General features: G+C 41.4%; 1 protein-coding gene across 1 annotated transcript; it reads left to right on the top strand.

Moving 5' to 3' along the window:
* Positions 1164-13514, top strand: LOC109820447 (protein HEAT-STRESS-ASSOCIATED 32). Its single transcript, XM_020386591.1, has 6 exons — positions 1164-1467; positions 1778-1969; positions 2052-2262; positions 3774-3997; positions 12304-12595; positions 13479-13514. Exons 1-5 carry the CDS (start codon positions 1318-1320, stop codon positions 12412-12414), a joined length of 888 nt encoding a protein of 295 aa, XP_020242180.1. The 5' UTR covers positions 1164-1317; the 3' UTR covers positions 12415-12595; positions 13479-13514.

The raw sequence follows: 16774 nt of genomic DNA, 5'->3' as shown, positions 1-16774 counted from the left end.
GGAGAAAAGTAAAAGAGGAAAGTGAGGGGAGTGAGGAGAGGGAGATTGAGAAGAAGGAGAGAATTGAATTTTTATATAAATATTTTAATTCGGAGGATAAATCTATAAGTGCTCGAGATATGAGAGATATATATGTAAAAATCCATAAATTTCCTGTACAAATTAATGGTCTGTTTGGATGGAGGGTAGAGAAGGAAAGGGGAAGGAAATTTTTAGTTTACATTTGTTTGGGAGTTCCATTTAGAATGATAGAAAAGGAGAAATGAGGAGGAAAACTGAACTAAATTTTACCCTTCAAATTGAGGGTAAAGAAGGGAAAGGAAAGAAAGCTTAGTTATCTCCCAAACACACCATAAAATTGTTTGGTAATCAAAGTGATTTTATTGTAGTGTTTTTGTAGAAAAACACCACGCCATGGTGTTTTTTTTCAAACATGTTTTGAAAACACAATTTATAATTATTATTTATATAGCGACGGCTGCGGGCGCGGCGGGCGGCTTGACCGCGCCGATGGGTGGCAGGCGGGATGACGACCGTCGGCGCGGTAATCTGGGGCGGCGACGACCGTGCGGGGTGGCGGGCGTGGGCCGGAGCGACGACGGCGGAATCGGTGGTCGGCTGCTTGCGGGCGGATGACGGTCCGGTGGCGCCTGGCGAACGATGGCGGCGGGCGAGCGGCGGACGACGGGCCGACGGGCGGCGGACCTGACGGCGACGGTGGCTTAGATGAAAAAACGAAATCTCAAAACACATTTTTTGTGTTTTGAGAAAAGTGTTTATTTTTTGGGCTTTGTAAAGGTCCAAGTCAAAAAACGCCCCGGATGCCAAACGCGTATTATTATTATTTTTGTAAATAAAACAGAAACAGCAAAAACGCAACGAGTTGCAAAATGTTCCTTGAGCTACCTGTTTGGTTCATTGTTTTTGAGGGAAATGCCTTCTTGAAAGCTTGCCAAAAGTATCACTTTTTGACAGACTTTCAGTCAAAATCTTCTTTTTTAAAGACGATTTTGGCTGAAAGTCTGCCAAAAGTGATAATTTTGACACTTTTGTCAGGCTTTCAAGAGAGTCTTTCAAGGAACCAAACACCCCTAAAAGATGTAACTTTTTAGATTTTATTAGTCAGTCGGTGTGATTTTCTAGGCTAAAAGTGGTATTTCAGTCTCCCAAAATCTAACAAAACAGGGACCGGTGTCACTGGACTATTCCAGAATAAACTCAGACCTTCCACCATTTCCCATCGAAGGAGAGACTCTAGAGAGAGAAATCGAAGGGAGGCGGAGATTCTAGAGGGAGAAAAGAGAGAGAGGAGAGAGAATGGCTTCATCGTCGTCGATGTACAGCTACTGCTACTACGGGTGGAAGAGCTTCAACGACGACGAGGATCGGCCAGAGAAGCCTCGGAGGTTCGGCGTCACCGAGATGCGGAGCCCTAGCTACAGCCTCTTTTCCCAAAATACCCTCCAGGTCCCGATCTAATTACCAAAAGCTATCAATTTCTCTAGTTTTCAGCTGATGGCGTTGATCATGGCTGGAAATGACTTTTTTGCCCGTGTCCCTAATTTGCCTGTCGATGGTGTATTCACTGTGATTTATCTGAACTTCATAGTTTCATTTATTACTGGAAAAGGATATTTCAGTTTTGAGAAGTATATATGGCTAGGGACCTGATCAGGGATTGGGTTTTGAAACTTTTGTGCCTGCCAGCTGATTCGGAAATCTTTAATTGACCTTAATAATGGATATAGTGACACATTTTTATCACCATTGGGTGCAGGATATTTTCGAATCGATGGGACAGTTCGTCGACGGGTTGAAGTTCTCTGGCGGCTCGCACAGTTTGATGCCGAAGGCTTTCATCAAAGAGGTAATTGATTTGGCTCACCAGCATGATGTATGTGTTAGTACTGGTGACTGGGAAGAGCATATACTTCGCCAAGGGCCTTCTTCTTTCAATAAGTATGTTGAGGTCAGTTGAGTGTTGCTAAATCAATCAATCCTTCTCTATTTAGACAGGTGGGAGGTGTCTTATATGTTTGAGATTTTCACAGGACTGTAAACAACTAGGTTTCGATACCGTTGAGCTAAACGCTGGATCGCTTAAAGTCCCTGAGGAGACCCTGCTAAGGTTGATTCGCCTCATAAAGAGTGGTGGCCTAAAGGTGAGGCCTCAGTTTGCGGTAAAGTTTGATACAGCTGATATGCCCGTTTCCGGTGATAGAGCATTTGGGGCTTATATAGCTCCAGTCCAACAAAATTCAGGTAATAAATTAAGCCTTTCCCTCTTCTCGCTCAGGTCCCTGTCTTTCATATTTGTACAGTTTTATGTAGGTGATATGAATAATTATTCATCAATAGGGAAATGATATTGGAGCAGACTCAAAACTAGAAATAGCTGATTATTGGGAAAGAGGAAAGAGATAGAGTAGGATGTTCTTTTATCTCTAAAGTGAACTAGATATTTTATCAATTTTTGGGTAAATGTGTATTTCTAGCTGTAATGTTCAAAACTTAGTCATATACAGCCTACTACTTCTTTTACCTAATTTCAGTTTCTTGCTCTTGTTAGTATGTACTTATAGAAGGGAGGTCCTGATACCTGTTTTCTGTTTTCTGTTTGCTGGTGTCCTTGTCATGATGTTCTGTATGTTTCTGGGGTCATAAGATTTCTCTTGTTGTTACTTATGAGAAATATGCAATATCTGTTTTCTGAGAGAGATCTCTGTGCAAGCTTTGACCCATAACTTATGCATGAAGGGTGTTAAATTTAGCTGACTTTGAAAAAGATAATTTGCATGGTTATGAGCACAGTCTGGCATACAAAGACTTCTTAACTTCTCACTTAACTGGCCTTTTGGATTTTTTAATAGGAAAATGTGCTTTAAAAAATCTTATGACTTATTCCATTTCTTTTGCACTAGGAATTTTTCGTCAATCTTTTTGAGCTAGTAACTATATGTACTTCCTGATCATTTGGAATGTCGAATTTCTTGATGTGCTACACGCTCTTAGACCTCATGATTGCTAATTAATATAAAAAACACCATATATCACTATTTGTATCAGTCTGATGCTACATATAGGACTCAGCTTTATTGTATGAAGGTTTCAACTACAATTAAAACGCAACTGATACGGCTGATTTCCCATGAAAGTATCCACACACCAATCACATTATGCACATGTATCATCACCATTGGCATCAGTGTGATGCTTTTATGTATAGGACTCAGCTTTATAAAAGGCAATTGATACTGCTGATTGCTTGTGAAAAGCATACACACACCAATATGATCGTGCACATATATTACCCCTTGCATCAGTGTGAACTTTTACATATAGGAGGCAGCTGTATTGTATGAAAGTTTTCAGCTATTCAAATTAAAATGCAACTGGTACGGCTGATTCCTCGTGAAAAGCATCCAACATCAGTATCGTTATGCACATTTGTAGGATGCAAATATAGGTCAGATATTTGTTTGCAATTATTTTGAACCATAATAGATTTGAAGGTTATAATTTTCTATTTTGAACCATAATATATTTGAAATTAAAATGCAACTGGTACGGCTGATTGCTCGTGAAAAGCATCCAACATCAGTATCCTTATGCACATTTGTAGGATGCAAATATAGGTCAGATATTTGTTTGCAATTATTTTGAACCATAATAGATTTGAAGGTTATAATTTTCTATTTTGAGCCATAATAGATTTGAAATATTTATCGTGCTGATAAACTGTGATTGCATTCTTTCCTTTTAATGCTTTGCAGAGTTTATAGAAGATGTGAACTTGCTGATCAGAAGGGCTGAGCGATGCTTGGAAGCTGGGGCAGACATGATCATGATCGATGCTGATGATGTATGCAAGTATGCTGATTCTCTCCGTACGGACATAATTGCAAAGATTGTAGGCCGTTTGGGACTTGAGAAGATCATGTTTGAAGCTTCCAATTCGAAGACCTCTGAATGGTTTGTAAGACGCTATGGACCTAAGGTAAACTGATGTTCATCTTTATTTATTCTCCTATGTTACTCTACCAATGGTTTATATGTTCCTAGGAAAAAGTTCTTACCTCCAGCCCTAAGTCATATTTGGAATTCTAATCTGGTTCTTGTCATATGTGATCCACTTGGAGATAACTAAATTTGTCAGGGATATCAAAATTTTTAGACCTAATCAAGCATGGGCTTTTTTGTTACGGAAATATGTCATTCTCATCTTTCATTACTGACATATGATACATCTACTAGAAAATAGAAATAGTTGTTTACTTACTAGTAATTAGGTTGCTAGCATCACTATCAAATTATCACCCCTTGAGCTTATCCCATCCTAAATTAGTTCTGTATTTGGATTCATCTGCACATGTGGGTGCATTTGGAGTGTGCTTGGACTCTGGGATTAGCTGCTTGCACCGACACTGAACTGCGAGAGCTCTTTGCTAGGGTATTTTCAAATATAGTTGTAGACAGGAAGAGACAAATGGTTGTATTACCAAACGCTAATCTCCCCTAACTGCGATTAGGAGAGTCGATACATAAGTGGTGTGGATGGATAAAGAATCCATATATCCAAATAATCAATAGCTAACAATAACTAATAACATCTGACACTCCCTTCATGTAGCTAACTAATAAAAGGTAGATGAAAGAGGTTTGGTAAAGATACCTGAAAGTTGCTCTAATATTGATGTACATGGTGTACGAAGCTATATGCATGAACCCAAGCACTGTCTTTTTTTAATCCACATTATCTTAGAATTTGTGGCTTCCATGGCTATGGGTTCTGCTTCTGCACTAGATCGTGATGCTACGTTCTTCTTACTTCTCCAAGTGACTATATTACCATGCAAATAAGTGCAATATTGAAATTTCGAATTTATATCTGCTTTATCTCCTGCATAGCCTGCATCTGAGTAGGCTTCCATGCCTATATGTTCTTTTTCCTGAATAATAACTCTTTTCCCATTGCATTCTTGACATAGGCTAACAAATGCATTTCCTTTGGCTTATGCGTGAATGAACTCACTAGCCTATAACAAAGAAGTACCTTGTCTGGTTACATTAAGGTAAATGAACCCAGTCTGCCTTACGTATCTTTTAGTATCCTCAAACATCCTACCATCTTTTCTCACTGCCAATCTCTCACAATAGGTCTAAGGCATATGTTCTTTAAGAAATAAGCACTCCATGCTTGCCTGTGAGTTATGTTACCTGGGTACTTCTAATCTGAAGCCTTGCTTGCAGCTGACTCGTATTTGTACCTGTACCCAAACACCTTGGACACTCCTTAGTCCTTGCATAAATGCATGCATTTATGTGAGCATGTATTCAATTATATAATACATGTTTTATTTAATATACTTGTGCATTTTTTGGACATACATCTTACACTTCACACCCACTTCTTGAAACTCGTTGGACATAGGTCAGGTTTCGAATTGTGATTTTGAAGTGTCTTTTGGATGTCTAATTTAAAAACTAGCAATTTTCCAATTTATAATCCACATAATAAAAGAAACATAAAACTATTGTAGGACTTCTAATTCTCATATAGATATTAATTTCAATAAATAATATATGTGTACATAAATATTTATATAGTGTACCTGTACGCTACCTTTTACAAATTTGTGGTGCCGCACACCCATACCTGTTCCGGCATCCGTACCCGAACCTGTACCCATGCAACATAGGCTGTGAGCAATTTCAATCCAAAGGATATGTCTTGGTGTTCTCATGTTCTTGGTTACACGATGCCTGCTATGCTCTTTCGTGTTCTCTATACCTTTCACGCTGTGTTCAGATACAATATTTCATCCACATACACTGCCACGATAATTATCCCTGTGTAACAACATCGAATAAACATAGGATCATCTGAATAACACTGATGAACTCCAAAAACATCAAGCATTTGAACATTGTCAAATGGTGCATGAGGACTTTGCTCAAGGCCATATAGTCTTTCTTAGTTTGCTTATTACATTCTCCCCAAGAGCAACAAATCCAGGTGGTTGCTCCATGTATACCTCGTCAGTCAAGTCACATTAGAATGCATTTTTGACATCAAGTTGGAAGATTGGTCACTCCTCGACAGCGATAGAGAAGAGTGCATATCGAATTTAGGCATAAAACTAGCAAGAAGTCTCAAAGAAATCAACACAGTGTGACTGTGTATCCATTGTATAACCAATCCGGCTTTGTATCTAGTAATCACATCATCATGGCTTTGTATATAATAGTCATGCCTTGATGTTGCAGATGAATGTTCCTAAATATTTATGGGTAGATGCTCTTCTTTGTGCTTGTTACCTAATAAATAAAATTTCATCATCTGTTCTCTATGATGACATTCCTTTTCATGTCAATACAAGTTAGATAACAATTATTTAGTTAGTATGACAACATGACAAATGAATGAGACAAATGAATGAGACTAGAAATTGAATAGTTCCTAGGAGAATCTTAACTTTGAATTTCCTTCTCAGTTCTCTTACTTGAAAACCTTGGGAAATCCGAAGGTAACTTGTTTTGGATAAGTGCATATTGGAAAGAATGAAAAGGTGATTCCTACAGTCACTTACCATAGTAGATTTTCATGCTAGTTTCTTCTATGATAAGAAGAAAAATACAAGAGCCATTGTCAATACTTACTTTGATAAGAAGAAAAATACAAGAGCCATTGTCAATACTTACTTTGACTCAATTTCAACATTTCCACGTACAAGAGCCATTGTCAATAGTTACTTTGACTCAATTTCAACATTTCCGCTGCTTTAGATGGCCATTGATCTTAATTTAAGTTGTTGCAATTGCTCATTTTAAACATTTATGTCATTCAAGACTATGAAAGATGGGAATGTTCAGAAAACAAAGCACTTGTCTTTCAACTTCAAAACCTTCCTGAATATTCGTTACTTGATTCCTGATACCATAAAAAGTGTGGTAATTATGGCTTTGCAATGGGAGTTTAACATTATTGTTTTGGAGAATAATTAGTTTCTATGTATTATGTAAATCAATATACATATGTGTATATATAGTGAGGTTACAAGAGATGGAAAGTATCTATCTAAATCTCTAAATATAGTATCTTATATCTAACTAAGTCTCTAACGATATTATCTACAAGTATCATATAATTATCTTCAATACGCCCCCACAAGCAAAGGGTGTGAAACGACTTGCAGCTTGGGTTGCATGAACTCGAAACGGGCCCGGGTTAACGGCTTGGTCATGATATCCTCGAGCTGATCCTGCGTGCTAATGAATTGCACCTAAAGGTCGCGACGAGCAACCTTGTCACAGACGAAGTGAAAGTCGATCTCAACATGCTTTGTCCGTGCGTGAAAAACCCGATTCACAGACATGTAGGTGGCCGCCAAATTGTCACATCAAAGCATGAGAGGGGAATGGAGAGATACAGATTTCTGAGAAGAGTGGATGAAGCCAGGTCAGTTCGGCCGATGTGAAAGTCGATCTCAACATGCTTTGTCCGTGCGTGAAAAACCCGATTCACAGACATGTAGGTGGCCGCCAAATTGTCACATCAAAGCATGAGAGGGGAATGGAGAGATACAGATTTCTGAGAAGAGTGGCTGAAGCCAGGTCAGTTCGGCCGATGTGTCTGCAAGTGCCTTGTACTCGGGTTCGGTGGGAAGAGCAAAAACGGTGTATTGCTTGCGGAACATCCACGAGATGAGATTCGTACCACGAAAGATCGCAAAACCCCTTGTCGACTTGCAATCATCAGGACATCCAGGCCAATCAAAATCACAGAAGGCTTGGAGATGATCAGTGGGTCCACGTCGGAATGATAGGCTGTGAGTCCCGTGACCGATTGTCCCTTTCAAGTAATGGAGGATGCGTTTGATCGCTATCCAGTGGTTCTCCGTCGGCTGATGCATAAACTGACAGTCCTTATTGACTACAAAGAACATATCAGATTGAGTCAGAGTGATATACTGAAGGGCGCCCACAATCTGCCGGTACTCGGGTCAGGGAGTAGAGTACTAGAGAGTTTGGTGAGACTGTGGATGTAGAGAGGGGAGTGGTGAGTGGTTTGGCGTCAGAGAGGCCTGCTTTTTGAAGGAGCTCAGAAATATGTCTGCTGAGAGAGGAGACCCGAGGGAGGGACCACATCAATGCCGAGGAAATAATGTAGAGGACTCCAATCCTTAATGGCGGTCGACAATGTGTCGACAATGTGGTGATGAGGCGAGATATAAGCGCCAAATTATTACCTATTACAATAATATCATCCACATAGACAAGAACAAATACTGAATCTCGCCATTTGAGTAGAAACAATGGGAAGAGTCAGTTTTGGACCCTGTAAATCCATTACTAACAAGTGCTCGAGAAAGCCGATGAAGCCGAGCTCGGGGGGCCTGTTTGAGGCCATATAGAGACCGATGAAGGAGGCAGACATGACTCGAGAGCGATGGATCGGCGAAACTAGGTGGTTGGGACATATAGATGGTCTCTATGAGATTGTCGTGGATAAAGGCGTTGTGAACATCAAGCTGGCGAATAGACCATCCATGAGACACGGTCAAGGCAATGATAGCGATCGTCGTGGGCTTGACGACTGGACTAAAAGTCTCCTCATAGTCCACACCCGGTTATTGGAGGAATCCCTTAGCAACCAGACGAGTCTTATATCCCTCAATCGACCCGTTCGCCCATCTTTTGATCTTGAAGACCCTCTTGCACCTAACCACATTCATGGTGGCAGATGCCGGAATGAGAGACCAAGTGCTATTCCGAAGAAGGGCATTGAACTCATCAGCCATAGCTGTGCGCCACTTAGCATCCTTGCTAGTAATGGTAAAGCATGTTGGTTCAAGAAGTGGTATGGGCATGGTAGTAGTGCATGTGGATGCGGAAGGAGAAAAACAATACTCTAGGTTTCGGGTTAGGGTGCGGGTGCATAGTATGTGTGTGGTGAGGTGGTGGTGGGGTGACACTAGGGGTAGACTGTAAGGAGGGGGAAGCCGGAGGAGAGGGGGAAGGAGTAGCTAAAAGGGTACACAGAGAACAGGAAGACTAGAAGGGGATGGTGCAGGGAGGAGGATGAACGACATGACCAAGTTGGAGAGAGTAAGCGGGCAAAGTTGAGTTTGATGGAGGAGTATAAACATGATGGGTAAAGGTAGAAGGGGGGTTCGAGCGAGGTGTTGGGACCGAGAGAGGAGTTGTTCATGTTACGGAACGGGAACTGAAGCTCATCAAACCGAACATGCCTCGCGATATAAAGGTGTCATGTATGTAGGTCGAGGCACCGATAGTCGTGATGTGTATGTTTATAACCTAGAAACACGCAAGGAGGAAAATCCATCTTATGGGAGTTGTAGGGACTAATATATGGAAAACAAAGGCACCCAAAGACCTTTAAAAATAGATATATGGGGAAAATGGAAAGAGACTGAAATGAGGATTGATTTGAGGAGACTTTAGATGGCAGGCGATTAATGAGGCAGACAACACTTTCAAAGGCATAATGCCAATATTTTTGAGGGACAGAAGAATGAGCTAATAAAGAACGGTCAGTTTCAACGACATATGACGGTTGCGACGTTCAACAACACAATTTTGTTCGTGAGTGTTGAGGACAAGAGACACGATGAACAATCCCCAAGATTGAAAAATAAGAAGTAATTTGCGAAATTTCCCTCCCCAATTAGTTTGAATAGATTTGAGTTTCGTGTTGAATTGACATTCAACCTTCGCCAAAAACTTAGGAAAGTTAGTGAACACCTCATATTTTTGAGAAATTGGGAAAATCCACATGTACTTGGAATATGCATCAACAAACAAAACAAAATACCGATGACCATTAGAAGACATAGTAGAAGGAGGACCCCAAACATCACTAAAAATAAGTTCAAGAACAAGAGTTGCATTTATTATTGAAAATTGACAAAGACAGCCTAGAAGATTTGCCAAGTTAACAAGCAGTACATAGGGAAGTAAACTTCAAAGAAGGACAAGGAAGACAATGTCTCTATTATAGTTGTAACTAGCTGGCTATGCGGGTGACTGAGATGTTGGTGCTAGATATCAGTTGAGGTCTGTTCAGCTAGATGAGCAACAGAGGGGGAATGAATAGCGACTTGGTTGCGGAGAGTGTAAAGGCCATTTTCACTGGGTCCGATAAGTAGGGTTTGATGGGTGACCTGATTCTTCACAGCAAAAAAAGGCGGGTGAAACTCAAAAAACACATTGTTATCTTTAGTAAGTTGTTGGAGGGATAATAAAGATTTGGAAATGGTTGGGGCATACAAAATATTGTAAAGATGAAATGATGTAGTAGGTGTGTGTAAGGTGGATGAACCAACATGAGAGATAGTGAGACCTTTACCATTACCAATATGAAGGCTGTTGGAGCCAAGGTAGGACAGATTCGTCCAAACGGCCAAAATCCGGAGTGAATGGTGATTTGCGCCGGTATCTGGAAACCAAGTAGGGGATGCTACATACAGAGCTGGCACATTGGTGATGTGAGCAGAAGGAGAGCCGGCGAGAACACCACGCTGATAGCAGGTAAGGGCAGTGTGATTAGAACCATTGCAGATTTGGCATCGAGTGTTGAACTGCCCACAGCCTCGACCATGGCTACGTCCACGGCCATGACCTTGGTTGTTGTACCCGTTGGACTGATTTTTGTACCCATAGAACTGTTGGGGAGGTAAACCATGACTGGCATAGGTGCTTGGGCCAAGTATTAGACCATAAGCAGCGGCCCCAATAGCAGCCTGGTCGTAGGACGACAGGCCATAACCTGCGGAAGCAATCTGGCCCAAAGCAGGGAGGACCAGACCGGTTGTAGGACAAGAGGAGGGAACCGCAGGCAGGCTAGCCCCCTGCCCAGTTGGTGGCCAACCTTTGCCAGTCAGCGGCCAGTCCCTACCGCAGCCCTGGCCAGTCCAGGTGCAAACACGCTACTGGCCACAGAAGAGACTGCAAGTCGGCTGAGAAGCAACCTGTGGGCAGCATGCCGGCGACCTGGCGCTGGAACAGTGCGCCGGTGAGATGTGCCATAGGAGAGAGAACCTCCACAATAGGACGGCCATGAATGTAGTCATGACTTTGGAGAAGGGCGTGCAAATCTTCAAAGGAAACGGCTTCGGGACGAGTATTGAGGGTCCTAGTGAGATCTCGGAACTCAGGATGGAGACCCTTAAAAATATATACGTTTAAGTGCGCAGTGGAGATCGGACGTCCAGCGGCGGCAAGCAAGCGAATCAGAGATGTTTTTGGGAAGGTAGAGGTAGGCAGTGATGAGAGATCCTGTTGTTTTGAGTTCATGAAGGGCTTCATGTAGTTGAAGGAATCTTGTATTCGAAGGAGATGCATAGGCACACGCCAAGGAAGTCCAGATCTCATAGGACGTCCTAAGGCTGACGATGAGTGGAAAAGCCTCCTCAGAGAGAGTAGAAAGGAGAATAGAGACAACAAGTTGTTTTTGTTGCTACCGAGATAGAAACTCGGCGTTGATTTGTGGGGTGGATTGGTTGGCGGAAGTAAGATGGGTGGGTGGTGGTGGAACAGATCCGTCAATGTATCCCATTAGGGATTGGCTACACAAGAAAGGAGAGATCTGCGTTTTCCAACACAGATAGTTGTAGGGGTTGAGTTTGATGGAGAGGTAGTGACGGGCATTTTGAACAACAGGCGGTGTGGGTTGGTTAACACACCGGTGGGGAAGGTAGCTGATGATCGAGACATGGTGGCCAAGAAACCTGAAATACGGAGCAAAGGGGAAGGCAACACGAGGGTGCTCAGCGACGACGACCGATGCACAATAAACCTGAAAATCAATGGCCCGAAAAACTGGTTGAAGATGGCCGGAAAAACTGGTTGAAGGTGGCCGGAAAAGAAAAAGAGGACTGATGGCTGCTAGGGTTTCTTGGTGGCTAGGGTTTCAAGTTTCTGGTACCATATTGCTTTGGAGAATAATTAATTTCTATGTATTATGTAAATCAATATACATATGTGTACATATAGTGAGGTTACAAGAGATGGAAAGTATCTAAGTCTCTAAATATAGTATCTAATATCTAACTGAATCTCTAATGATATTATCTACAAGTATCATATAATATCTTCAATAAGCATTGCGTCCTAGAACTAGAAGTAAGATTTCTGGTGACTTCATCTGCATCAAATTGGAGAAATTACTGTGTTGATAACAGCAGAATCGTACATGTTTTCCAACAATCCTTTTTATTTGTATCTATATTGAAAATACTGTTTTTTCCTGATGTCGTAATTGCTCTTTCCTCGTTTTCGCAGGTGAATCTTTTCATTGATCCCTCTGATGTGATGAAGCTAGAATGCCTACGAGGTCACAATTTTAGTAAAAACTGTGCATCTCTTCTCAACACCTCATATTATCTGTTGTGATTTGCTGGAATCTGCTTCGTATGAAGTTCTACGTTGTATATCGGTTATAAACTTGAATATGGGATGAAATATCATGAGGACATTGTACCCCCTAAATTAGACAACTATATGTTATATTGGTGACATGTACCTGAATAACTTGATGGGACCTTGTGGAGGAACTTCTGTTTGTGGATGTAACGCCTCGTTTGGTACGCGTGAATGAGGAGGAATGGAATGTAATTCCCACTTCCCATTCCCTCATACCAAACACACCAATATTTTAGATGTTGGAATGACCATTCCCTAGGAATGATCATTCCCACTATTTGTGGGAATGAGCATTCCAAGTGAGAAGATAAGGAATGGTCATTCCCATTCAAGTGAGAATCAAAAACTAGTTAGGTATTTTTCAATTATATCAATATTAATAATAAAGAATGTTTGGGTGAGGCGCTATGCAAGTGAGCAATTTTAGATTGACAATTTAGGCTAGTATATCATTTTGCTATTTCGAAACTTATTATTTTAGTTGGTATTGTTTTATGGATTTTTGCTATTATGAATTGAGTGATTTTGATACTTTATCAAATAAGTTAATTTATATATCTAGAACTGTGGATTGTGGATATCATTCTTTTTTTTTTTGGACCTATGAAAGATACGGTAATCTTTTTTTTTCTTTAATTTTTAAGACTAAGAAATAGCGAGTATTGTTTAAAAAATATAAACGAAACATACACCTGATGGATAACACGAGCATTAGTATAACACATACCTAGATTAATATAACATATGCGTATATAAAATTATTTAGTTATTATCATTAATATTTATTTTTTATCTTATTAAAAATCTATGTTATTGTAAGGGCATTATTAGAAAATGAGATTTCATTCTTACTTGTGTACTAATGATACCAAACATGGGAATGGGAATGAGATTTTCATTCTAGCTTCATTCTACGAACGCACCCAAACAAGAGAATGAGAATGATCATTCCATTCCCACATGCAATCCATTCCATTCATTCTTCCATTCCATTCCCAAGTCTGTCCATTCCCGCGTACCAAACGAGGCGTAAGATTCCACCTAAAATATCGTGTTCTGTTGGTGCTTCAGAATATTTTGTGTTAATTCGTGAATAGTTTGATTTGCATGTTTTGGATCTGTTGGTGCTTCAGAATATTTTGTGTTAATCCGTGAATAGTTTGATTTGCATGTTTTGAATCGTTATGCACCGAAGAAAAAGGCCAGAGCCCCATTTGTCATATGGTTGTTCGTTGTGGTTGGTTAAGTGAGTGATCAGGTATCAGCCCAAGAATTTGTTTGGGCTGGTCCATTTGTTCCAGCGATCACGCCGTGTGGTCCGTGTTGCGCGCCGTGCGGAAGCGTGCTCGACAACCAAACGAGTCGGTGAGCGATGAGAGAAGAAAACCAAATTAAATTACGAGTGTAATTCACCAAAATACGACACAAATTAAACCAAACACAAGGATTTACGTGGTTCGGCAATTGCCTACGTCCACAGGGAGAGGATGGGGAGATTTCACTATATGTAGGAGAAATACAACGGGTTATAACTCACAAAATCACTCAAATATAACCCTAACCAAAGCTCTCAACTCCCTCACAATATCTCCCACTCAAAGTGCTCAAAACAATGCTAATTCTCTTTTTTTTTCTCCTTCAATTGTTCCATATATATAGAAATCCTAAAATCATAAACATACTAGGAATTCTAAACCAAAAGCCAAATCAAATTAGGAATCCTAATAACCTATTACCAAAATAAATTAGGAATCCTAATAACCTCAGGAATCCTAATAACCTCACGCTACCAAAATAGATTAGGAATCCTATCCAACAATTCTCCACCTCGGCGAAGTGTTCCCAACACTGAGCCGACACCAACATGAGCACCAATGTGTCGTTTCTCTAAACTCGGCTGCACCAATGTGGTTGCCTACGTACCTCTTCTCCCAAGGGATCAAGCGGCCGTAGTTTCATCAAATGCGATCAACGCTAAATCCGAATGTGCAACAAGTTTCGACAATGATCAAATTGTTGCTCGGAACCTTAGTGGCATATTGACGTTTCCTTTTGTGTGGACGTCACATTTAATCCACTTTACAAGAAATTGCGAACGTAGGTGATAACGAAGTCAAATATGCTTTCGTTGATGAAAACCTGTTCTTCGCCAATAGATAAACTATGCATATCACAATGATAGTGAGGATCTCTGCGTATACAAGTTCCTCCAAAAGTCTCAAGCAAAATAGCCTCCTCACAGCCTCGTAATGTATATTATTGCCTAGTGTAGGACAAGCACGTAGACTGTAGGTGATCTCCAAACACCGGCGCAGCGGGGTCAGTAACACATATTCCGTAGTATGACGGCGATTATCAAATCCGGCATAATCGAATCACATATCAATGCACAAACTCCCCACTGTGTGTCCGTCATAAACAACAAACATTGGGTACTCGAATGTACCTCACAATCCATTTACGGAAAGATCTCAACAGTATGACTACCTGGATTGTTGCATGGTATCTCGGAACCCCTTGCTCACCGTGTGATAATCGGCCTGTATTACATCGGTATATCAGCTTCAATGCGCGGCATATGGAGTCTTCGTCATCAACTCACGGTCTTCAACTGACTTCGGTGAAAGGCCAGCTGAAAGCTTCAAATGGGCTCCTAAAGGTACACTAACTGGCTTCGTATCCATGCTAACATGGAATCACTGTAGAACCTTCTTCAAATAAGCCACCTGTGTCAAACAAATTCTACACTTCTTTTTATCTCTGCCGATCTCCATCCCTAGAATGCTCTTCGCCTCACCCAAGTCTTTCATCTCAAACTCATTTGATAGCTGAACTTTCAATTCATCTATAGCCGACCTGGAAATAGAGGCAACCAACATGTCATCGACATAGAGCAACAAATAAATGTACGCACCTCCTTTTAACTTGCAAAAATATACGTAAGGATCAAACGGGCTCCGAGTGTACGAATGACCAAGCATAAAACCATCAAATCGCCTATACTACTGTCGAGGAGACTGCTTCAAACAGTATAGCGATTTCTTCAACCTGCAAACCAACTTATCTTTTCCTACAGCTCGGAATCCCAATGGCTGAGTCATATATATTTCTTCATCAAGATCACCATGAAGAAATGCCGTCTTCACATCCAACTGATCTAACTCCAAACCATACTGTGCCACCAAAGCTAGCAAAATCCGAATCGAAGAGTGCTTCACCACCGGAGAGAAAACCTCATTATAATCTATTCCTTCCTCCTGTGCATAGCCCTTCGCAACCAACCTACCTTTGAACCTCAATGGAGTACCTTCAATGCCCTCCTTCTTCGTGTATACCCACTTACAACCAATTGCCTTCCGCCCCTTTGGAAGCTCAACAAGCTCCCATGTATCGTTCTTATGAAGAGATTCCATCTCCTCCTGCATAGCCACCTGCCACGAATCAGCCTCCGAACTCTGCTCGGCCTCTCTGAATGTAGTCGGCATACCGTGTTGGCATCTGCATGTTTCTCCTCTGTCTCCGAACCGCAATCGAATCCTGAACCTGAGCTGTTGGTCCCTGATCCTGTATATTAGTACCCGTATCCTCCGTGTCATCGTCGTGCTCGCCTGACGTCACCTTAGTCGGCACCTGCATGGATACTGTACCATCTGGACGATGTAGAGCTGCATCGATCTCCACCACCTGCGATATCTCCTCCGTCGGGTCGCTCTCCACCTGATGAGAGCTGGGAAGCTTCAAGATAGAAGCCTCATCGAATGTGACGTCCCTACTCAGCACAATCTTCTTATCAACTGGATCCTAAAGCTTGTATCCCTTGATACCATGCTTGAATCCTACAAATATGGCCTTCCTAGCTCGAGGTTCCAACTTATCAGTTTTAACATGATAATATGCAGGGCAACCAAATACCTTAAGCTGGTCATAGTCATGTGCTGTCTCTCCCGACCACATCTCCATAGGGGTCTTCCCCTCAATCGCAGATGAAGGCAGCCTATTAATGAGGTGGCTCGCATAAGAAAGTGCCTCAGCCCAAAAGATCTTCTCCAAACCACTATGCGCCAATAAACATCGAATTTTCTCCAGCAAAGATCGATTTAACCTCTCCGTCACCCCATTCTGCTGCGGTGTATGACTAACTGTGAAGTGCCTCTCTATGCCCTCGTCTCGACATAGCTGCTGAAAGGGGTCTGAAGTATACTCGCCGCCGTTGTCGGATCGCAACGTCTTGATCTTTCTCCCAGTCTGCAGTTCTAATCTCTTCTTCCACTCCACAAATATATCTAGGACTTCACTCTTCTTCGTTATGGTGTACACCCAACAACGCCTA

Source organism: Asparagus officinalis, chromosome 8 (genome assembly GCF_001876935.1).
Source record: "Asparagus officinalis chromosome 8, Aspof.V1, whole genome shotgun sequence".
NCBI classification, from domain to species: domain Eukaryota; kingdom Viridiplantae; phylum Streptophyta; class Magnoliopsida; order Asparagales; family Asparagaceae; genus Asparagus; species Asparagus officinalis.
Note: the sequence above shows the minus strand (reverse complement) of the source record. Positions and strands in the feature narration are given on the sequence as shown.